Below are 25,255 nucleotides of genomic sequence, written 5' to 3'. Positions count from 1 at the left end.
GGTGGATGCTGAGCAGCATCCTCTGACTGGGCGGTGGATGCTGAGCAGCATCCTCTGACTGGGCGGTGGATGCTGATAGAGATGGGAAGTTCGGATCTTTTCAATGAGCCGGATGATTCGAATCGGATCATTGAAAAGATCCGGATCTTTGATCCGAATCTCGGATCATTTTACTACTGAAGCATTCGGGGGTGAAATGAATAGCAGGACAGGTCTTTCCCTGCTGTGGACAGGAGAAGGGGAGGGGGATGGACACACAGAGAAGGGGAGAAGATGGACAGAGGGCAGGGAGTGGACAGAGAAGGGAGGAGGGACGAGCAGAGAGCAGAAATGTTTGCACACAATACCCACATGCTGCAATCATATGCTTTACATGTATTTCACCTATATGCTCATCTGTGTACTTTGAATGCAAACGTCGCACAGTGAAAGAAAGCATTCCCCAAAGCATTCCCAGAAGTGAAGTGCAGCTGTTTAGAGAAGTGCAGGAGGATCATATTGCACAGCAATCACAGTGCCTGCAAAGTTACTGAGCTGTGCTGAGCTGAGCCAAAAGCTTCCAATGTGTTCACTGTGCACAAATATGGAACAGACAGCCTGTAATGAGCAGCACGTTAAAGCCAGTATGTGTGCTCTACACATATCTGGCAGTGGCACCCATGTCCCCTCTCTCTCTCATCTACCTGTCCCTGCAAGGCTGGCTCCCCTTCAACAGAGCGATCCATCTCTGCTCTGCTTCCAGGACCCCGCTGCCTGCTGAGGGGGCGTGTCGCTCCTGGCCCCGCCCCTTTTGCGATCCGAATCACTCATTTTGATGATTCGGATGATTCGACTCACAAAATAGATTCGGATCAAAGATCCGAATCGTTCATGATCCAGGCAACACTAGTTGCTGAGCAGCATCCTGTGACGGAGCAGTGGTTGCTGAACAGCATCCTGTGAATGGATCGGTGGTTGCTGAGCAGCATTCTGTGACATGGTGCTGGTATGCAGCTATGGGTTTCTGAGGAGTAAAGGGGTACCTGCATAACTATTTTTTTTCAAAACTTTTAAAACTTGATTTGTTTCATCATGTCTGAACTTGGGGCTTTATTATGTGCTTTGTGTTCAAGGCAACACTATTCCTAACATTTCTTCTCCCTTTCCCAATCCTACCAGGGACTTATAAATTCCAGAAAACAGAAATGAGGAAAGAGGGCTTTGACCCCCAAGTGGTAAAAGATGCCTTGTACGTTCTGGATTCCCAGCAAGGAAAGTACATCCGATTGGACGATGAAGTATATAAAAAGATCCTATCCGGAAAGCTGAAGCTGTAGCCTCTAGTTGCTGATGCGCTGCTCATGTGACACAAGTTGAAAGGTCACGTTCTGAGCTGACCTGATTCCTTCATCGACTGTTTCTAATCATGCACCAAAGTATTACAGCTCGATTACAAACTGGGATAGTAAAAAATGGCTCGTCAGGGAAACGGGGTTTACACCCTGCCATTAAAAAGGGATATTTGTATTTTTAATTCTTTTTTTCTATTTTATTTTTTAGTCCACCAGGAGAGGGTGAATTTTAGTAATCCACACAAAAGGTTCTTCTGTTGCTTCATCTCTTACACTCCGTTGCTTGGCTTGGATGGGACCTATTCTGCTCCCGTTCCTCAGTCGCAAAAGGAAATCGACGAGAATGATCATCTTGTTTTCATAAAATATTGGGATCTAAGGACATCATTGAAAATGCCATATTAACTCCCATCTTGAATAATAAAAAAGGGGGTACTTTCTTTTTTAAAAAAATGTAGCACATCGGTTGCTTTTGGAGTCGTCTCACTTTCCTGTTGAAGCTGTGAGATTGTACGTTATCACGGACCAAGAGGAGAACGGTTCCTCCATGTAATTTATCATTGTGACTTCATCGCCTTCATGGTGTGTCATAATCGTCACTACTGTTGTATGCGGCGCCATCTAGAGTAGTGCGCGCAGAAACGCATGTAGCTGTTTTTCACTGCTTGCCTTAGAGGACTGCAAATGACCAGATTGGACAGACTGCTGAGGTGAATTATGAAAACCTATTGGGTATAGATTGGCATGTGTTAATTATAGCATTAAAGCTGGGTATGTGATATGTATCTTAGGGCTGGTGCACACCAGAGCGGTTCTGGGGTGTTTTTAAAAACGCTAGCGGTTTGAAAACTGCTTGGTTAATGTATTGCACACGAGCGTTTTTTTTTCCACAAGCGCAAACTCGGGGGCTGCAGCATTTTTTAGATTTTTGAGGTGTTTCTGCCTCAATGCTAACATATAGGAAAGTGGAAAACTGCTCTGAAAAACGCTAGATCAGGGTGGTTTTCCAAGCGTTTTTGTTACAGAAGCTGTTCAGTAACAGCTTTTACTGTAACAATATGTGTAATCTGCTACACAAAAACGCTCCAAAAAACGCTAGGCATGTTTAGAAAATCTCTCCAAACATGCCTAGAATCGCTCTGAAAATCTGCTTACAAAACCTCTAGCATTTTGTGGATCAGCTAGAGGTTTTTGGTGTGCACTGGCCCTTAAAGTGGGTGCATACTTAAGTTTGCTTAAAATTGGGCCCTAAGCAATAATGCAATGTACTTGCTTTTATTTTATTTTTTTTAAAGGGGACCCGAGGTGTGAGACCTATGGAGGCTGCCATATTTATTTCCGTTTAACTACTTTGTCCTCCTGGACGTACTAGCTACGCCCAGGAGGCCATGTACGCGCATGTATGCGCGCTCCCGGCCGCGGTTCGTTAGCCTGGCAATCAGTGAATCGGGCTATGGTGCCCGATCACTGATTCCTCTCCCCCGCTGAAAAAGCGACAGCTTCTCTCGGAAGCTTCGCTTTTTCTGGCTGTAACGTACCCCATGCGTCGATCTAAGCGTGTGTTACGCTTAGAGTGACGTCATGTAAACAAACTCATGTAAACAAACTACAACTAAAAGTGAAAAAAATAAAACTCGGAAGACACATTTACATTATAAAACTATGGTTTACATCCCACCCTCCCAAAAATACCAAAATAAAATGTTTAATACAAAAAAAAAAAAAAAAATAGACATTACAATAAAAAAAAACATGTAAATATTTACCTAAGGGTCTAAACTTTTTAAATATAAATGTAAAGATGAAATATTTCTATTTTTTATTTTAAACTTGTATATAGTGATAGATGCAAAACGGAAAAAATGCACCTTTATTTCCAAATAAAATATTGTCGCCATACATGGTGATAGGGACATAATTTTAACGGTGTAATAACCGGGACATATGGGTAAATACAATACGTGAGTTTTAATTATGGAGGCATGTATTATTTTAAAACTATAATGGCTGAAAAGAGAAATAATAAATTTTTTTCCGTTTTTTTTTTTCTTATTCTTCCTGTTAAAATGCATTTACAGTAAAGTGGCTCTTAGCAAAATGTACCCCCCAAAGAAAGCCTAATTGGTGGCGGAAAAAACAAGATATAGATCAGTTAATTGGGATAAGTAGTGATAAAGTTATAGGCTAATGAATGGGAGGTGAAAATTGCTCAGATGCATAAAGTGAAAAGACTGAAGGCTGAAGTGGTTAAACAATACCACTTGTCTCGCAGTCCTGCTGATCTTTATGGTCAGTCGGGTTTAAATCACACACCTGAAATAAGCATGCAGCTAATCTTGTCAGATTTGTCATAGACATCCGATCTGCATGCTTGTTCAGGGTTAGGTTCCATATCACTCCCACCTGGGGTTCCCTTTAAGATACTGAGACATCAAACCTAGCATGTACAATGTAAGCGATTACTGTACCTATTTTTGTTAATTCTAATAGGAAAGTAGCTGTAGCTTGGGAACTGTTCCTACTGGTTCCACAGTTGTAAATTGACTATCTGCACTTATTATGCCTCTATTTATGTGGTGCTTACTTCTGGAAATAAGGAGTACATATGAGTTTTGACTAGTGATGACTCGTTTTTGTAGCGTTAACGGCAGTGTCAAGCTTGTATTTTAACAGCAAGGTAATATGAGTGATGCAGGATCAGTATTGTTATGTTCAAATATTTGAATTCGGAACCTCATTCCCAATTCTCACAAACCTGAATTTTTACTGCACATACTTACCACGTCATGGGGTCTTCACTTACTCTTGTTGCCACCACTGACCACTGCACTCCACATCACCTTCCAGCTCTCCCATAGTTCATTGCGAAGGAGGAAGTGTGTGAGAGCTGGAATGCGACAGAGAGCAGTGCATTGTTCCGAACATGTCAACACCAATTGGAACTTTATTTTAAGCAAACTTAAGTTTAAAATGTACCTGAGATAAAGTTATGCAAAACATTTTTACTTACCGGGGGCTTCCTCCAGCTCCCTGTAGTCCATCAGCTCCATCACCATCCTCCCGATTCTCTCATTTGTGCCACTGTCAGCCAACTCGTCTGAGTCATGGACTACTGCACTAGTGCGGTCCCGGCAGCTCGTACCCACCGATTGTGTTCCCATAGCCATTAATACTGTAACTGCGCTTGCACATAATGCTCCCAGACACGAGAGCATTATCTGGAAGCGAATGTGGCTGGTACAACCCAACTGGATCATGGTCTTCCCAGTGGCACAAGGGAGGGTGGTGAGGAAGCAGATGGACTACAAAGGACTTGAGGAGGCCCCATATGAGTAAAACTCCTTTACTCCAAAACGTCCAAGGTTGTATTGTAAGTACACTACTACTTTTAAGAAGCCTCCATTCATCCTTGTGTGCTAAAGTCTCCCCTATTGAGCTGCTGGCTATGACTCAGGCAATAGAAGCCTGAAGAGCTGCAGTAGTTGCTGTCTACAGCAGCGCATGAGTGACAGCTACTCCTGCCAATTTCATGCGACCTGAACATTCAGATCTTCATTCGGTGTGGGAAGTTCTGCGGTGCTGATCAGTACTTACTGCTATTAACAAGGTTACGGCGCACTCGCTGTTCAGCCTGGTAACTATGGTGACTATCTTTACCAGGCGCTTGCATTCTGCAAAGCGGAATACTGCTAAAAAATGAAATTGTGGAAAAAAAACTTGCTAAAGATAAAGCAAGGGGGAAAAAAATCTTCTCTTATTGGCTTGCTCTGATCTGCTAAGAGGCCTATGGTAGCCCCCAACTTGTAGCTGTTAAGGCCCAATGTTCAATTCACTTTTTTTTCCTGAGTTTTCTCCTAGGTGATAATTTTTTCACATTCTATTTAGAATAACTTTTCAGCACTTTGCAATTGTAAAAGTACCAAAAAGTAGGTGTAAAAGTGCTATCAAAGCTATTTTACAAAATGTCTTGCTTCCTGGTGATTTACCCTATATACGTGAGTATAAGTCTAGACATTTTGGTCTGACTCGCTAAATAAAAGTATAGGGGTCGACTTGTACACGAGTCACATGCAACACTGAACACACTGAGTAATGTATGTACTATTACCGACATTCCCATTTGCAGCAATTTACCCTGTGGTAAGTGACACTTTCTGGATAAAGGAAATGACAAGAAAGTGCAGGTCTGAAAGTTCTGGCCACAACAATTAACAAGGAAAGGGGCAGGGGGAATTCTGGGCTGTAGGAAGGGAAGTGGATAATTGCTGTACTTGGGGGCCTGGAGGAGTTATTGGCTGCAGTTAAGAGACAGGAGGGGTTAATGGCTGCAGTACTGTATGCAGTGCAGTCATTAACCCCTCCAGGGTGCCAATGCAGCTGTTAATTCTTCCTGGTACTAAGTGCAGCCATTAACTTTGCTGGGTAGACTTATACTTGAATCAAGAAAAAATTCCAGCATAAGGGGTTGAATATTGGAGTCGACTTATACATGAGGTCAACTTATATTTGAGTATATACGGTAAAAGGCATTTTATTGACATGTTTGAAAATATAACTTAGGGAAAACCTCAGGAGAAAAAGTTAATTGCATATGGGCCCAGGTCTCCCCCCACCAGTCTCGTCCCAACAATTAGCTTGGAAAAGAGTTTGCAACTGTCTTTGGGAGGGTTTTATTGCGGTTTGGGATGTTTTCCCTGACTTCCTTTTTCTCTGGGACCTCCTTGGAGCTTTGTGGCTTTAAGGTGGCCATACACTGGTTGATTTGCCATCAGATTGACCAACAGATAGATCCCTCTCTGATCGAATCTGATCAGAGAGGGATCGTATGGCTGCCTTTACTGCAAACAGATTGTGAATCGATTTCAGCATGAAACTGATCACCATCTGTGAAGCTGCTGATGCCCCCTCTGCATACATTACCTGATCCGGCCAGTGTGTGTCCCCGGTCTCCGCTGTCTTCTTCTCTGCACTTGGCGCCAGGGCTCCAGCTTCACTTCCTGTCCGGTGAAGTTTAAACAGTAGAGGGCGCTCTACTGTTTAAACTTCCTGCTGGAACAGGAAGAAGTGAAGCCTGCCGGAGAAGGAGCAGCGGGGACACGCGTCGGCGGAACAAGTAATGTATGGCGTCGGACATTCGAACGCTGCTATCGATGCACTCCCGACATGCCGGCGGTCGAGCGAAATCTTCCGCACGGACAGGGACGGGAACTATTGATTTCGGTCGGAAATCGATCGTTCGGTCAAAGTTTGCTCAACGATTTCACAGCAGATTTGATCAGTGCTCAAATCTGCTGTATATCGGCAGGAAAATAGCTAGGTGTATGGGCCTCTTTAGTGTTAAAGCTGATGTCCTGTGATTCTAACATCTCCCCACTTCACAAGGAATGTTTCCTAGGGTCATCTCCAGGACAGCACCCTAGACAGATGATTCCTCCACTCCTTGCTGGACAGGACTAGGTTAAAAACTTAAATATGCAAATGTAGGCCAGCATAAATACCTCAGGTATACTTGTTCCCTTAAAGTGATCCTGAACTCACAACTTCCTCTATTTAAGGTAGATTGAAGGCTTATGGAGGCTGAAATATTATTTCTTGTGGCTGATGGTCTGCAGCACCCAGTGAAAGTCACACAAGCTTGCCTCCATCCAGCAATGCTTTCCTATGGGGTGGAGGAGACGGTCCACAGAATGCAGGGACAAAGCAATAGGCTGAGGGATGTCTGTACACACATAAAACTGACAGCTGAATTATTGTTTCAGTCAACAAAAACTTTCTAGGTATTGTATGTACGTTAATGAACCCCTAACAAAGGACAAACAGTAATAGAACATACTGTATTAAATCGCCCACTTCTCTCTGCAACACCAGTAAGTAAAATGGACTTAATGGGCCTGATTCACAAAGCGGTGCTAACAGTTAGCACCGTGGTGAAAAGCTCTTTATCACGCCTAAACTCTGTTTAGGTGTGATAAGTTTAGGTGTGATAAGTTTAGGCATGATAAGTTTAGGTGTGATAAGTTTTTAGGCGTGATAAGTTTAAGCACCAACTGGGTTAGCACCGCAGTGCACAGCTGATCAAAAGTTTTGCGCTAGCAAAGTCTGGTGCACTTTGCATAGAGTTTTTAATGGCGCTGCTTTGCGTGCGGGACTTTGCACGCATAATAACCTTATCTAAACTTATCACGCCTAAACTTATCACGCCTAAACTTATCACGCCTAAACTTATCACGCCTAAACTTATCACGCCTAAACTTATCACGCCTAAACTTATCACGCCTAAACTTATCATGCCTAAACTGAGTTTAGGCATGATAAAAATGGTTATCATGCCTAAAGTCTTTAACTGGGTTACCGCTTTGTGAATCAAGCCCAATGAGTGATTCAGCTGCTAGTTATTTTGAGAAGATTGGCCAGAGTGTTCCAAGCAATTGGCAGTGCCCAGGTGAGGCTAAAATTGTTTTTAGCACAAACCACAAAGATAAGAAAACTCTGCAACAAAGTATACTTATTCTTTGAATGGCTCTTAAGTATTTGCACTTCCTAGTAGAGTGGTAATTATTTCTGAGCAGGCACTGTGTCCTGGATCATAGTGTTCCCAGCCAGGACTTGGACAGTTCTGCTTCATTGGTGACTGACAAGTTTGTTTTCTGTTTTTAATAAGGGCACTGCCAAGTGCACACATGTGGAACTGTTTTTATAGTGGACTTCCAAACAAAAGTTAACCTCCATAGAAAGGCTATCTGTAATCTCTGCTGCTCCTCTCCTCTTCTAGGCCCTTTGTACTCCAGTCTCTACAGCAGTGATGGCTAACCTTGGCACTCCGGCTGTGATGGAACTACAAGTCCCATGAGGCATTGCAATACTCTGACAGCTCTAAGCATAACTTGGGGAGGTAGAGGCATGATGGGATTTGTAGTTTTGTCACAGCCAAGGTTAGCCATCACTGCTCTACATTGTGTGTCTCTGTCCATTTTGCCCCATTCTCGTGACTGAACAGTGGCCCTGTCAATCAAACTGCCCCAAAGAGCCAAGTGTTGGAAGGGCCCAGGCTGATGGCCATCTTGGATGAAAACCTCCAACATTGAGGCAGTGACACTAAACAAGACACGAAGACCTTATAAGGAAAAGTGGGACCTTAGGAAACTTTACTGAGGAGGGGGACTACCACTTTTTCACCCCAAAGTCATGCCAAGTACTCTACTTTAAAGGTCCAGTGTATGGCAGTTACTCATCATTATGTCTTACTTATTGCCGTGAGAGTGGTGGAGAAATGGCGATACCGAGAAAGCCTCAAAGTGAACATGAATGTTGTGCAGACAATGCACCACCCTCAATGCCATCCTGTATTAATGTGTGGAGTTCCCCTTAAAGATAAGAAAACTAGTAAGAGCACACCTGTTTCTCCACATACTGTCCTGTTATAAATGGAAGCTAAACTCCAATGTAAGTAATACAGGAATGCTTCGAAGGTGCTTTTGCAGCATCAGCATAATTGTAATAAATATTAGGATCCCAGCTTGTGAATCTCTCTACAGCCCTCTGCTTCCTCTCCAAGAGACTTAACTCCTAGTATAACCATATGATTGGGCAGGGTAGTTTTGCCCCACCCACCTGTATGCTTGGCTGATGCATCAATCACTGTCAGCTTTGCCTGTCCCAGATCCCTGAATAGTAGCGCTGCTACCAGAGCAGATCATGTGACCTGAAATTATAGCGAGATATAAAGTGCTATGAATGATTGTGCAGATTTTAGAACTAAAAGAAAGATATTGTGGTTTGATTGGACATTGCTGAATAATTATGAGATGGAAGTGTTTTTTACTGGATCATTGAGTGTACTGGTTGTGACGGCAGCCATTTTGTTAGTGTGACTTACTGTCATGTCATGGGGGTTGGTGGCACCGAAAGCTACTATGCTTGTGCAACTTGCTCCTTCCTCTCAGATAATCAAGTTTCCAGAAATGCTTATGAAGTCTTGTAGCTCATATAATTAATACAATAGATAAATCAGACAAAATTTGGCATAAATTGCACGTAAACATAATTATCGTTGCAATTCTTGGGACTGCATAATGTACCCTAAAACATTCTAACAAATCAACTTGGGTTGTGAAACAAAATAAGACACAGGACAATAGGAAACCCTTCAATAAATACAACGTAACTGAAGTAATGTATTCTTGATTATTTGGTGCAGAGAACAGTACTCTTTAAACTGTAAATGGTAGACTTGGAAGAACAATAATGATGTCTGGGTGTGTTTTGTTGTCAAAGACTGACTTCATCAGAGGACCAAAATATCCACCAAGGGTGAGAAATCACATTTGATCAGGTCATTCACTATCTTGTATGAGCTAACTGGGCTGATGTGCAAAGGTTACACCATCGTGGTCTTCAACTCAGTCTTAACCTACCTGGCCTCCTCACATCCCAAATATATAATTACTGAAATAATGACAACGAAAGCGCACACTCAGTACAACAATCGCTCCATTGGTGGACAGATCTACCCTCTTCTCATGGCTCGTGTACTCGTATGGGTGAACCAGCTAATGTGCTTTGTCCCACTGTGACGGGGGACAACGTCTCTGGTAGCTGCTGCAAAACTGTTCCTGTTCCTCAGAACTGAGGCTGGGTGGACACTGCGGTATCAGTGTGTGCTGCAGTGGATGCCTGCAGGGAGTGTGGCTCAGCTGGTGTCAGAACAGGGAGCTCAGAAAGTGATACCAGCAGAGTGGTGGTGATTAAGGGAGTGCTTTAATGTTTGAATGCATTTTTCAAGGGAGTGAGACTCATGTTTCCTAAGGCAAACCACCATCAGAGGAGGTGAGACTTGCCCACCAGTGGAGTTTTTTTAGCCTGATCGATTTTTTTGCATTGAGTGTGCACACTCTCTGTATTTCTTTCAGTTCTTGGTCTTCATTGTCCTGTTTTGAGCAGCACCTCACCTAACCTTCCTACAGCCCACCTATCTATAATCTCATTCTCTGACAGGGCCGGGCCGAGGCAGGAGGGGGCGCACAATTCATTCAGCTGTCATTCCTAATTGTGTATTAAGCAGAAAGAAATAAGAAAAAGGGATACATAGCAGAGACTGCAAGCCAGATAACTAGATATTAAGGTGTCGGGCAGGTTGTGGGCCCTGTGGCCCTCTTAGTCTAATTAGCAATCAGTGTGTGACAGCTGAGGTCGGAGGGATGGAGGGGCGCACTTTAGTGTCTCAGCCTTGGGTGCTGGAGGACCTTGTCCCGGCTCTGTTCTCTGATGGCTATTCTTGGGATCTTTCAAGTACCGCACATGCAAAATGCATCATTACAACCTTTTTACCATTTGTCCAAATGTCTTGAGCGCCCTTCTCACGGAGTATGTCGTTTCTCCACATTGTCTTTCTCAGATGAAATCTTTGACCCAACAAAAAAAATCCCGAATTTTTTTTTTTTTTTTTTTTTTTTTTTTTTTGGAGCCTCTTTTATGTTAGATAGGTCAGTACTAGTAGAGACACACGGACACTAGGTATCTGCTATGGCGCAATATCACCTGGTATAGGGTAAAGGTAAGAAGATAGAAATATACTCACAAATGTGGGTTGCTATGGCAACCACTCTAATGAACATGTGGGGAGGAACCGTCCCCACATGGCCTTTAGAAAATATGTTTTGGTTGCTGCTTCAAAAAAAAGTTCACAACACAACCAGGTTGTGTGGTGAGTACTCTACCAGCGAAGGGTGATTAGGATAGACTAGGTAATAGCTGGAGACGTCCAGGAAAAGGTTGCTCTTAATTTAGGAAAAATCAGATCCTACCTTAAAGAGGAACTCCAGCCTAAACAAACATAATGTCATTACGTTACATTAGTTATGTTAATTAAAATAGATAGGTATTATAATCTCTTACCCACCCTGTTTTAAAAGAACAGGCAGATGTTTGATTTCATGATGGCAGACATCTTTTTGGTTGAAAGGAGGTGACAGGGAGCATGAGTCACAGTTCCAACTGTCCTGTGTCCTGATCACCCATCCCAGCTGCTAGGCAACAAGAATAACAACATAGGAAATCCCATTATGCTCTGCACAGCATCAGGGAAAAAAAGCCCAGGCTTTTTTTTTTTCTTTGATGGGTGGAGCTTAGTTAAAAATGCAGGTAAAAATGATGCTTTGGTAAGAAAAACAAAGTTCTGATGCTGTGAAACTGTTAAAGAAACACCAAGCCTTTTCAGTGCTGCTGAGTAGATTTTTAGTCCGGAGGTTCACTTTAAGAAGAAAACTCACAATATACAAAAGTTTCAGAATTTTATTTAGCACGTAGGACAACGCGTTTCATGGCTTTGCTTTAAAACCAAACCAAAAGTGACGCTGAAAACCCACATAGTAAGTTGGTGATGAAACAATAATAAAAATATTTTGTAGAAAATGATATAAAAACATGATTAGCATAAGAGGTACATAATTTCACATAAGATGCATAAAGATTAAATAATTGTGCATAAAAGATACATAAATTAAACAAATAGGTCAGAGGTTCTTATGTGCCCTGCACATCATAACAAACGGTAAGACAGGATAACATAAATTGGTACCGTATAGCGTTTAGATATAGCAGCAGAAATTATATATCTGCATATAATAATCCTAACATTTGGATAGCGCTTTTCTCCTGTTGGACTCAAAGCGTTCAAGAGCTGCAGCCACTAACGGCAGACTCAAGAGGCCACCCTGCAGTGTTAGGAAGTCTTACCCAAGGACTTCTTACGGAATAGTTACTGACCCCAGCCAGGATTCAAACCCTGGTCTTCCACGTCAAAGACCCTTAACACACACACACACACACACACTTTTTTTTTTCTTCAGAGCAATTCCAGGCGTGTGCCTAGTGATTTTCTAGGTATGCGTGGAGCGTTTTGGTGTAGTATTTTTTTTTAATTTGTACAGTAGAGCTGGAAGTGAACATTTTGTTTAAAAAAAAAAAAAAAAAAAAAAAAAAAGGCTTAGAAAATCGTCCTGTTATAGCATTTTTTTTTTTTTTTAGAGCGCTTTTTCACTCTTCCTATACTTAACATTGAGGCTGAATATCCTCCAAAATGCTACAGGACCCGCGTTTGGGAAAAAAAAATCACATCACTCCATCCTGTACAAATACATTAGCCCATCGCTTTTCAAAGCGCTAGCATTTTAAAAAGCGCTCAGAAGCCCTCCTTGGTGTGCACCAGCCCACACATGCATATGTACAAGCACATCAAAATGTAATACCTGGAGCCTGTCACAGCAGCTTGTGTACATTTCAATGATATAAAGGGAAGAGAAGTGTATGTACCGAACCTGCAAAATGCATCACTATAACCTCTTTACCATTTGTCCAAATGTGATGCGTGCCCATGGAGTACTTCTCCACATTGTCTTTCTCAGATTAAATATTTGACCCCCCAAAAAATCAGATTTTGATTTCTGGAGCCTCTTTGACAATGTTAGATACCAGATACCCTTTTATCGACTCCACCTGTGGATGAAGAATATCGCTGTCTGTAGCATTAAGTGTATGTATTGCTGTATTAGTGAGCTACCGTATATTTATTAAATGATTCACTGCCCTGTGGGATGACTCCATTGTCTGTCCATCTGGGTTGGTTCATTAGAATGTATTAAAGGATATGTTTATTTTATCTTCCCAGATATTTTCCTGGGATAGTAATAATATTTTTAGACTGAATTTATGCCAAATGAATGTCTGATGTATCAAATGAGATGCCCTGCATTTCTGCAGAATTACTCATAGCAGTGTTATTGTGTGCGGCCAGTAAGGCCCAGTGCACACCAAAACCGCTAGCAGATCCTCCAAAACACTAGCGGTTTTTGAAGCAGATTTCAGAGCGATTCTATGCATGTTTAGAGACGTTTTCTAAACATACCTAGTAGCGGTTTTGGGAGCGTTTGTGTAGCAGATTACAAATATTGTTACAGTGAAGCTGTTACTGAACAGCTTCTGTAACAAAACCGCCTGGAAAACCACTCTGATCTAGCGTTTTCCACAGCGGTTTACGGTTTTCCTATACTTCGCGGTTTGCAGAAGCTTTTCTGCCTCAAACGTGCAGCAGGAGGCACGTTTGTGGTTTGCTAAAAACCTCAAACCGCTGGTGTGCACCAAGCGTTAGCCAAGCGTTCACTGGCGGATCGTTCCTAAAACCGCTCGGTGTGTACTGGGCCTTACACTACTGAGCAATTTTGATTGGTGGCTGTTTTACCAAGGCTGCCCTCAGCTCTGCGATAGGGAAATGGTGATTTTTTTGTTGAGCATGAAGGACTGTATGCACCAAGAAGACCATTCTGTTCATCTTTGTAACATATCAGATACCTGATTGCCTGGCATAGGAATGTCTTAATCAGTGTCATTTTATAGAGAACCTGTAGGGGACATGACTGACTGACTAAGGTTCTGCAAAGATGAGGAGCACCAAATAACAAGGGATCATGAAAACCTGGCCTGGATGTATTAAAATGAAAATCTTGTCCAGGTTTGCGGGATGTCTTGTGTGATCTCCAGCTCTTAAAACTGACCTAAATTAGGCCTTTACTGTCCTTGGTGTGGAAAGTGTTAATCATCTTATTTGTATTATAAAATACTATTAGACTGCACAGCTGCAGTGCTGGCCACAAAGTGTTCATTTCTCAGCAGTAGATGGTCAATGAGATGCAAATAATTCCAAGTTTATGGTAATTTAATGCAAATGTACGCAGTTCAAAAATGGACCAGTCAGATGCAGCTGTTTTGGCATCTGATTAGTCCATTTAAATCTCAGCTACACACATTTGCATGAAGTTAATATAAAATGTTTATCAATTTGGAATTATTTCCATCTCATTCATAGTCTTCACTCAGTAGCAAAGGGAGTAGGCAGGTGGAGTTGAGTGAACTGGGATAGATTGGCTGCTTCCCCCTCCCAGCTTCTCTTGCTTCACCTCACATAGTTTTCGAAACCTCACAGACTTGACTTTCTTTAAAGGGGAACTGAAGAGAGAGGTATAGGGAGGCTGTCATGTTTATTTCCTTTTAAGCAATACCAGTTGACTGGCAGCCCTGCTGATCCTCTGCCTCTAACACTATTAGCCATAGCCCCTGAACAAGCATGCAGCAGATCAGGTGTTTCAGTGGTTCAGACTTTAACGTCAGATCTGACAAGACTACCTGCATGCTTGTTTCTGGTTTTATTCAGATACTACTGCAGAGAAATAGACCAGCAGGGCTGCCCGGCAACTTGTATTGATTAAAAGGAAATAAACATGATAGCCTCCATATACCTCTCTCTTCAGTTCCCCTTTAAGCAGTATCTGTCTGAGACAGGAATATTTTTTTTTTTGCCAGCCAGGGAATAAAAATGTAATGAAAAATGGTTTATACTGAGATATAAAGCTCCAACTCAGACTCCTCAAAAATTGTTCTGACTCCTCAACTCCAACTCCACAGCCCTGCTTCCCTCCCCACAGAAACAGGTTTTGCATTTGTATGCACCTTGAGGCCCCATTCACACTTAGAAACGCAAAACGCTGGTGATTTTTGCGGGCGTTTTGCAAGAGTGAATTTTCCGCGATTTCACGCGGAAAAATCACTGAACACTGCGGCAATTTTGCCGCGATCATGTTTAGCGCTTCTATAGCACTGAAATGCGATCGCCGGGAAATCGCCTGAAAATGGTGCAGATGACGCGTTTTACGTTTTTACGCCCATAGGGTTTCATTACACTATTGCTTTTAAAAAGCGCTAGCGTTTGAGCGTTTTGACGAAATCGTGGCAAAACGCTCAAGTGTGAATGAGCCCTTTGGCTGCTTACACACAGGGACGTTACAGGCGCACGTCAGTGCGCCTGTAACGCTCCCCCAACGCACAGCAATGTAACACAAGTGGGCTGTTCACACAGCCCACGTTGCGTTACATGTAACGCTGCACGTTGCCCGGAAAGTGCAGCGTGCTACGGCGTTAGAGCGGCTATAGCCGCGTTAGACTGTTTACACATGCGCAGTAGGGGGCAGAGAGGAGGCGGGGAGAGCCAGCTACAGTAGCCGCGCACATGGCTACTTAATATTCACTGCACTGGCGGCCGCTGATTGGCCGGCGGGACCACGTGATGCGGAGTGTCTCGCTCCGCGTCATGTGGTTTCGCCGGCCAATCAGCGCCACTCTGGGAGACTTTATCGGAATAGAGCCGCCTAACGCGGCTCACTCTACCGTCGGCTCTTGCAGCACCATACGTTGTTAGGTGCACGTTGTGCGACCTTAACGTGGCACCTAACGCAACGTCTTGGTGTGCAAGTAGCCTCAGTCTACAGAGTAGTCTAGCAGCAGCGGTCTTGCCCACTGAACCTGCTGTTAAATCCTTCAGCTGGATATATTTGGGTTCTGTAACCAGATTTTTAAAACCAACATTATTTTAGCTTCTATATGTTAAACATAGGCAGTATCTTTACACAATACTTACTAAGCTGCCCTATGGTATATTTATACCGCTGCCTGTAGCGAGGTTATGGCCATAGCTGCAAGCTGGTATGCATTCATATTTCCAATGATTTTCTAGATTATAAATTTCCTGTATACCTGATGCTTGTTGCTGTGGGCTGCAGTTACTGGAGGTCACATTGTTGGTCACTGTCTTTCGTCTGCTGTTATATGGTACAAGCAACCAATAGAAATACTGAATGATGTGTCTCTCACACTGAGGGAGAAAGCTATATTTCATGTGCAATAAAGAACTGTTGGCATTTCGTTGTGTGGTGTTTTTACTGTGTGACGTTGCCATTTTTAATGTTTATTACGAGAATGTGTAAAGTCCTCAATTCACAAAGTATTGCTACATGCGGTAAAGAAAAAAATCTGGTTTTATCAAACGTTTTGCAAAATTTGAATTTAGAACGGCTGATATCGCGTGGAAATCAAAATGACTGACTAGCGAGGTAAATTCCCGAATTTTTAGATAAATACATCATAAATGTTAAAGAGAAACTTAAGCCAGGGATAAAAAAAAAAAACGTTTTACTCACCTGGGGGGTTCTAGCCCCCTGCAGCCGTTCTGTGCCCTCGCAGTCACGGGTCTTCTGGGCTCCACTGTCAGCTAGTTTAGGTTTTGCCAGCAGGCTTTCTGTGCCTGCGCAGGCCTGGCCACGTATCTCCTTCACGTTCCCGTCTGCAATAGCGCCCTGCACAGGACGCTGTTGCGGAGGGAACGCGAAGAAGGCTACGCATGGCCAGGCCTGTCGGCGAAACGAAACTAGCTGGCGACGGTGGACCAAAAGATTCATGAGTGACTGCGAGGGCACGGGACGGCTGCAGGGGACTGGTACAAGCCCCAGGTGGTTAAAACTGATTTTTTTATTTCTCTCCCTAGCTTACAGTTATCAGGCAAAATTAAAGGAAAGAAAAAAAAGAAAAAGCTTTACTCACCTGGGGCTTTCTCCAGCCCCTTGCAGCCGACTGTCCCACGCCGACTGCTCCACTCTCCACCGCCGTCCCAGTCTCCGCGCACAGTGCAGAGACAGACCAAGAGGTCGTCCTTGCTGCGCCTGCGCAACCTGCCGCTGTCAATCAAGCCCAGGTGCAGTAAGCTGTGCACAACAAGGGCTTGATTGATAGTGGCGGTTTGCGCAGGTGCAGAAAGGGGCGACCTCGGGGTCGGCCTCTGCACCATGCAGGGAGCCTGGGACGGAGGTGGAGAGCTGAGCGGTCGGCGTGGGACAGTCAGCTGCAAAGGGGCTAGGGAAAGCCCCAGGTGAGTAAAGCTTTATTTATTTATTTTGCCTGATGATTCCTTTAAGTATCCCTTTAGGCCTCTTTCACAGTGGGACGTTAAAGTCGCAAGTTATAAAAATTTATAACGCAGACTAACGCACAGCAGTACAAAGTCTGTGCGACATTCACAGTGCTCACTTTGCGTTGTGTGTAACGTGTAGCAATATTTACAAAGGGCTGCATGCTGTGCGTTTAGCAGTACATTTGCTGCATTATGTGTGTTGCACATGCTCAGTAATGTGTGTTTTTTTTTTTATTGGAACGCATGTGCCATTTTTGTTCCATCAGTATGTGACGAAAACTGTGCACCAAGAGACACAACACAGTGCAAACTAACGTCCAATTTCATAACCTATATGTGCTGTGTTAGGGGCACGTTGTGCGACTTTAATGTCGCTTAAAACGCAACATCCCACTGTGAAAGAGGCCTTAAAGGGGAACTGAAGAGAGAGGTATATGGAGGCTGTCATGTTTATTTCCTTTTAGACAATACCAGTTGCCTGGCAGCCCTGCTGATCCTCTGCCTCTAATACTATTAGCCATAGCCCCTGAACAAGCATGCAGCAGATCAGGTGTTTCAGTGGTTCAGACTTATAAGTCTGATCTGACAAGACTAGCTGCATGCTTGTTTCTGGTTTTAATCAGATACTACTGCAGAGAAATAGACCAGCAGGGCTGCCAGGCAACTGGTATTGATTAAAAGGAAATAAACATGACAGCCTCCATATACCTCTCTCTTCAGTTCCCCTTTAAAGTGAATGTTTACCAATTTAAAAATAAAAAAGTCAGATACTCACCTAAGGAGAGAGAAGGCACGGTCCTAATGAGCCTTCCCTCTCCTCTCCCGGTGCCCAGTCCCGCGCAGGATCCCCCGTAGCAGTATTCGACCAGTTCAATCAAAGACTGCAACTTCTGCAGCTGAATAGAGCTTTTGGGAGCACTCGGGCTCCTGAAGACGGGCCGCTCCATACTACGCATGCGCGAGCGCCCTCTATGACGCACTCACGTGTACGTAGTATGGAGCGGCCCGTCTTCGGAAGCAGAGTGCTCCCAAAGACCTCCGAAGTCCCTGTGGCGGCGGACGCGAACGGGGGAGCCAGCGCAGCACCGAGGGCACCGGGAGAGGAGAGGGAAGGCTCATTAGGACCGAGCCTTCCCTCTCCTTAGGTGAGTATCTATCTGACTTTATTTTTAAATTGGTAACCATTGGCTTTAAAGAGAATCTGTATTGTTAAAATCGCACAAAAGTAAACATACCAGTGTGTTTGGGGACATCTCCTATTACCCCCTGTCACAATTTTGCTGCTCCCCGCCGCATTAAAAGTGGTTAAAAACAGTTTTAAAAAGTTTGTTTATAAACAAACAAAATGGCCACCAAAACAGGAAGTAGGTTGATGTACAGTATGTCCACACATAGAAAATACATCCATACACAAGCAGGCTGTATACAGCCTTCCTTTTTAATCTCAAGAGATCATTTGTGTGTTTCTTTCCCTCTGCAGCTATCTTCCACGGAAGTGTCAGGCTGTTTCTTCCTGCAGAGTGCAGACAGCTCTGCCTGTATGTAATTCCTCAGTATGTGAAAGCCCAGCCAGCTCAGAGGAGGATTTATCCAGCTTGTAAAAGATAAGAGAGAAGCTGCACTAATCTAAATAACACACAGGCATTGTGCAGAGAGGGGCCTGGAGGGGGGAGATGCATCACAGAACCACAACACTGAAGAACTTGGCAGCCTTCCAGACACAGGCCGACAAGTCTGACAGGAGAGAGATAAGTTGATTTATTACAGAGATGGTGATAGTAGAACGTGCAGCAGTAAGCCAGAACACATTAGAATAGATTTTGGAACTTGTAGGATGGAAGAAAACCGGATGAAATTTTTGTTACGGAGTCTCTTTAAGGTGAAACTTAAGTGAGGAAACTCACCTTAGGTTAGATTTTTACCTAAGTAGCAGGAAGGTTCTTGATATAGACATAGAGCCTTCCCAGTTTTTATATTTGAAATGCAAGAAAAACCTGTGCGGATCAAAAACACAAACGCATATGCAGCAAAATGCTAACTTTCACACGCTGCCTAGTGTGTTCCTACCCTCAAGGCTGTGTTTTGATCTTGTGATATTGCTGGTCAGTGTGTCCACACAGCACACTTGTTGCAGTCCTTACTTAGTGCTACAGCAGTTCACCCTTCTAAGGTCTCAGACACACTAGAAGGCCCCATTCACACTTAAAAGCGCAAAACACCGGCGATTACTGTGGAAAAATCACTGGACGCTGCAGCAATTTTCCCGCAATCGCATTTAGCGCTTCTATAGCACTGAAACGCGATCGCCGGGAAATCGCCTGAAAATGGTGCAGGCTACATGTTTGCGTTTGGTGATTTGCATTAATCGCCCAAATAAGATAGGCCCCATAGGGTATTCTAGCACTAGCGCTTTAACCTTCCTGGCGGTAATCCCGAACGTAGTTCAGGGTAAGCCGTGCAGGAGGTTTTCTCCGGCCCTGCTCGGCCGATTTTCTTAATATTTTTTTTTTTGCTGGACGCAGCTAGCACTTTGCTAGCTGCGCCAGCACACTGATCGCCGTCGCCCCGTGCCCGATTGCCCCCCCCAGACCCCGTTTGCCTCCTGGCCTCCTGAGGGGTGGATCGGGACTCCCAATGACTTCAGTGACGTCATCCCGCCCCGTCGCCATGGCGACGAGGGAAGCCCTCCAGGAAATCCCGTTCTTTGAACGAGATTTCCTGATCGGAGATCGCCGAAGGCGATCGAAGCGGGCGGGGGGATGCCGCTGAGCAGCGGCTATCATGTAGCGAGCGCTGGGCTCGCTACATGATTTTAAAAAAAAACTGCCGCGCTGCCTCCTGGCGGAATTTTTCATACTGCCAGGAGGGTTAAAAAGCGCTAGCACTTGAGCATTTTGCCGAAATCGGCGGCAAAATGCTTTAGTGTTAATGGGCCAAAGAGCTTTTCTGAGTGCTTTTTGGCCTCCAGAGCTTTCTGAGAGTTTTATTTAAAAAAAAAAAAACACTTCCATTGAATTACATTAAAATCATGCGATTTTACCACGGCTGTGATTTTTCTGAGGTTTTATTGCGATTGTAATGCAAGTTAATGGGAGCGTTTTTTAAAAAGCTCTCAGAAAGCTCTGGAGGCCAAACAAAACGCTCAGAAAAGCACTTAGTGTGTCTCAGCCCTAAGGGCCCATTCACACTTCCTGATCGCAAAACGATTCACACCAAAAATTCACCATTCACACCTGATGATTTTTTTAGCGATTGTGTTTTGCGCTTCTATAGCACCAAAACGCGATTGCCGGGAAATCGCCTGAAAGTGGTGCAGGCTACGTGTTTGTGTTTAGCATTTTTGAGCGATTTGCGGCGATTAGCACAAATAGCCCAAATGATAACGGGCCCATAGACTTTTATTACCCTAGCGCTTTGAAAAGCGGTAGCGTTTGAGCGTTTTGCCGAAATTGCTGGCAAAACGCTCAAGTGTGAATGGGCCCTAAGGGTTTTTCTTGCTATTGTTATATTGCAATTCTGTGTGTCCAGTGCACACGTAAGCTGTTGGAGACAGGTGTGCTGGCCCTAGTAGTGCACCAACCGAAACCCAATAATCCTTCACCACCACTACTGGCATCTAGTATCCACTACTGCCCCAGTATAAGGCCTCAGTGCAGAATCAGTGGGGTTTTTTTTATCACTTAACGGTCATTCAGAGATAGAGAACCATGCATGCACAGGACTCTCATGCCCGCTGCCGTGATGACGCATAATGTGCGCGGCAGGGACTCATAGTGGTGACTTAAAGGGAAGGTTCAGGGACGCCTTGAAAAAAATAAAAATCCATATCCACTTACCTGGGGCTTCCTCCAGCCCGTGGCAGGCAGGAGGTGCCCTCGCCGCCGCTCCAGAGGCTGCCGGTCGTCTTCGGTGGTCTCACGCGGGCGCGCTGACGTCATCGGACGTCCTCCGGGCTGTACTGCGCAGGCGCAGTAGTTCTGCGCCTGTGCAGTACAGCCCGGCGGACGTCCGATGACCGTCCTTGGAGCGCCGAAGAGCCCGACCTGGCAGCCGGCCTGGCCAGGTCGGGTCGGCCACCGAAGATGACCGGGAGCCTCTGGAGCGGCGGCGAGGGCACCTCCTGCCTTCCACAGGCTGGAGGAAGCCCCAGGTAAGTGGATATGGATTTTTATTTTTTTCAAGGCGTCCCTGAACCTTCCCTTTAAGGTGGAAGTGGCCAATTAACAGCCGCCAGCGAGACCGGGAAAGGAGCCAGGATGATGCTGGGGTACCTCGGAGCCTACGGTAGGCTGGAGGAAACCCCAGGTTTTGTACCTTCTCAGTATCCCTTTAAAACCAAACTCTGCGTTAAGTGCGTAATTTTCGGATCCCCCACCGACATGCCATGGTCCAGGTCCTCTTGAAGCAACTTTTCCATCACTTTTGCGACCAGAAACAGTCCCTATAGTTTTAAAAATTTGCCTGCCCATTGATGTTTATGGTGATTCGTCTGTTCGCAAATTATTGTGGAAAATTTGCGCCTGCGAACCAAAAATTTGATGTTCGGGGCATCGCTAGCCTCTGTCACACTGCTAGAGACCTGGGGGCCCCAGAATCAAGTGAGTGCATTTTGCATTTTTATGAACTGAAAACCTTGAGCAGACTTTTTGTGCCATACTTCATTTGTACCAGTGCAAGAGGACCAAGACCCCTGAATATTCCCCCAGATTACCCCATCTAAAAACTAGATACCCCAATGTATTCAACAAGGGTTATAATTAGGCATTTGACCCCATGGTCTTTTCTCCATTTTGATTGGAAGAATGGGGGGTGGCACGTGAACGCATTTACCGAGCGCTGTTTATATGTGAAGCTGTGGCTAACAACTGACAGCCTAGTGCTGTATATAAACGGCACTTGGTAGTAATGTGGTTGATAATGGAATTCAGGGTTTGGAGAGTTATTTTACTGGTGTAAAAAGTACCAAGTTGTATTGTACCATCCTCAATCCATTAGTAAGAAGAAATTGCATGGGAGGTAAGTCGGTTGAAACCACATCTCCCAGTTCATTGATAGCTCATCATGGTTGGATGGCAGATAAAAATCTATTGGTTGGTGAAGCAGTTATTTTATTTATTTTATTTTTGCTATTTTTATATCATGCATCATTATTTTAAATTAATGTTCTATTAAAAATGCATTAAAAATAAAACTATTTGCTCAATTCACAGGTAAAAATTTAATGTGAGGTAAATTACCTCATGCAGTTTTTTTTATTTTAGAGCATTCAGCAAGATTTTCACACATGTTGTAAAAGTTTGGTAAATTATCGAAAACTTCATGATAATTTACAGATACCTTTATTATTTATGCAGCGCTGACGTCTTCTCCAGTGCTATACAGAGTATATTTTCTTGTCACTTAACTGTCCCGCAGAGCTCACAATTTAACCCACCATAGTCATATGTCTATGCATGTATTGTATAGTGTACATATCGTAATTTCGGGGGAAGTCAATTGACTTATCTGTATGTTTTGGCATGTGGGAGGAAACAGGAGTGCCCAGAGGAAACCCACACAGACACAGGGAGAACATACAAATTCTATGCAAATAATGCTCTGGCTGGGTTCAGAACCAGGGACTCAGCACTGCAAGGCAAGAGCCCTAACCACTATGCCACCATGCTTTAAGGGTTTGTAGGGTATAGTATATCATCAGTATTTGATGGATTATTGCGTTGCCTGGAAGATGGAAGCCAGATGTGATCTAGATAGCAATTTTTATTAAATTTGTATCAGCTCAAAAACATTATCACCTTATTACCCATTTTGATTTTTTTACATAATATTGTAGATTTGTGTTTTACAACATGTGAAATTAGGGGGAAAATGTTTCCATTGACTTTCCTTCTTCCTCTTAATAGTTCAACTAGCTTTCCTTTTTTTTCCTCTCAGGGCCCATTTCCACTATCGCGAATTTGCATGCGTTTTTCGCATGCAAATTCGCATAGCAATACAAGTGAATGGGACTGTTTCTACTTGTCAGGTTTTCTTTGCGTTTTTCTGTCCAGAAAAAATTCGCATGGCAGAGCCATCAGAATTCGCATACCGCGTACCGCTATGCGAATCACATACAATGTATTTAATAGGAAATTCGCATGAGGTTTTGGTATGCGAATTTTCATGCGAATTCGCATAGAAACAATGGAAAAGCACACCAGCACTGCCATGGTTAAATTCGCATAGATTCGCATGCGAAATTCGCATCCACATGCGAATTTTTACCGCGGCGATTCGCACCGCACAAGTGGAAATGCAGCCTCACTGTTTCCCCTTCTCTCTCCTCCTTTAAGGAGAACTGTAGTGAGAGGTATATGGAGGCTGCCATATTCATTTCCTTTTAAGCAATACCAGTTGACTGGCAGACCTGCTGAGCTATTTGCCTGCAGTAGTGTGAATCACACCAGAAACAAGCATGCAGCTAATCTTGTCAGATCTGACAAAAATGTCAGAAACACCTGATCTGCTGCATGCTTGTTCAGGGTCTATGTCTAAAAGTATTAGAGGCAGAGGATCTGCAGGTTAGCCAGACAACTGGTATTGCTTAAAAGGAAATCAATATGGCAGCCTCCTTATACCTCTCACTACTCCTTTAACACCCTTGTGTAGCTTTACAAACGCCTGGTTATTTTTTTCTTATTATTATTTTGTATTTATATAACGCCAAAATCTTTTGCAGCGCTGTATAGAGTATATAGTCTTGTCATTAACTATCCCTCAGGGCTCCCTACCATAGTCCTATGTCCATTGAAGTCTTAAGGACCATACTCATAACGCGATTTTTAAGCACGATTTTTGGTGACACCATTTTTTTCACGATTTCGCGCAGCAACATTGTTTAAAGAAAATGTGTTAAACAATGTTTCACAAGGCATGCCACCTGTGGTGATCGTTCATTTTGAACGACTGCCCTGTTGGATTAAATCAGAGGATATTGTTCCAATCTTCATTAACATTCGCAAGTTTTGCCTCGATCCTGTAAATCAATTGTTTACGATGGCGCCAATGATGCTGGCCGATTTGGCCATTTGATCGGGAACGATCGTTCATCGGCAGAGATCCCCAATCCATCTGACTGTGGGTACTCGTTTTATCTCATTATTGTTGAGTCTCGCTTCTTTTATCGTGTGTGTTATCCTTTGTAAATTAGCATTCATGGGGGGTTTACCTCACAAGTCGGTTATGTATCTCATTAGTCTGTAATTTTTTAGTTTTCCACGCTGTAGCAGCCTTTGCGAATTTACATTTGACAGTTTTCTGCTTTACTGCATTCTTTTGAATTCCAATGTCCATTGATAATGATGACAGGATCATGACAGTTGTTATGCTACTAATGTATACTTTTTCATCCACATAAAGTGATGCAGGTGTCTGCATTCTCTAAAGTGGCCACTAGAGAGTGTAGTTGATTCACTGGCAGGGAGCATGCATAATATACTGCTGAAACGTGTGTACCATACGTAGTACACTACTTACAATTTGCAAGGGCTTTTTGAAGCAAGGAAACTGCCTTGTAATACAGCCCGTGGAATAGCTGGAGGGCCATAGACCCGGTACTAATGTAACCCTGTCCCCCTTCAGCACTGTATGTATAATAATTAGATTATACAGACCACAAAACCAGCCACTTTGTGAGAGAGGTGTAAGCAGGGGAAAATGAATGGTTTGTAAATGATTACCACTATTCAAAGCAAATGGTAAATGATGGGAGGAGGTTGTGACTGCACCAGGGCCTCTAGACTTGAACAGCCAACATGGGGCCCTCCTCCAGTCGCTACATTAACTCTTTAATGTAGTGGTAATGATCTTCTCTATTTTAATTTATATATTTGAATAGTGGCAGTCATTAAAGGGGCAATACAGCAAAAAATTATAAAATTTAAAATATGTGCAAACATACAGTATACAAATAAGAAATACACTTTTTCCAGAGTAAAATGAGCCATACATTACTTTTCTCCTATGTTGCTGTCACTTACAGTAGGTTATAGAAATCTGACAGAAGTGACAGGTTTTGGACTAGTCCATCTCTTTATAGGGGATTCTCAGGGATTTATTTATTTTCAAAAGTACTTAGTGAATGACAGTTGCTCTG

General features: G+C 43.6%; 1 protein-coding gene across 1 annotated transcript in view; it reads left to right on the top strand.

Annotated features, from left to right (window-relative positions):
• SLC27A4 (solute carrier family 27 member 4) overlaps nt 1-16,079 on the top strand; it is a 131,392-nt gene extending 115,313 nt beyond the window's left edge. The window contains exon 13 of the mRNA XM_068248577.1: nt 1,159-16,079. Within this exon, the coding sequence (XP_068104678.1) occupies nt 1,159-1,316 (158 nt within the window). The 3' untranslated portion in view covers nt 1,317-16,079. The remainder of the gene's footprint in view (nt 1-1,158) is intronic.
• Nucleotides 16,080-25,255: the final 9,176 nt, after the last annotated feature.

Source organism: Hyperolius riggenbachi, chromosome 8, assembly GCF_040937935.1.
Source record: "Hyperolius riggenbachi isolate aHypRig1 chromosome 8, aHypRig1.pri, whole genome shotgun sequence".
In the NCBI taxonomy this organism is placed as follows: Eukaryota; Metazoa; Chordata; class Amphibia; order Anura; family Hyperoliidae; genus Hyperolius; species Hyperolius riggenbachi.
Note: the sequence above shows the minus strand (reverse complement) of the source record. Positions and strands in the feature narration are given on the sequence as shown.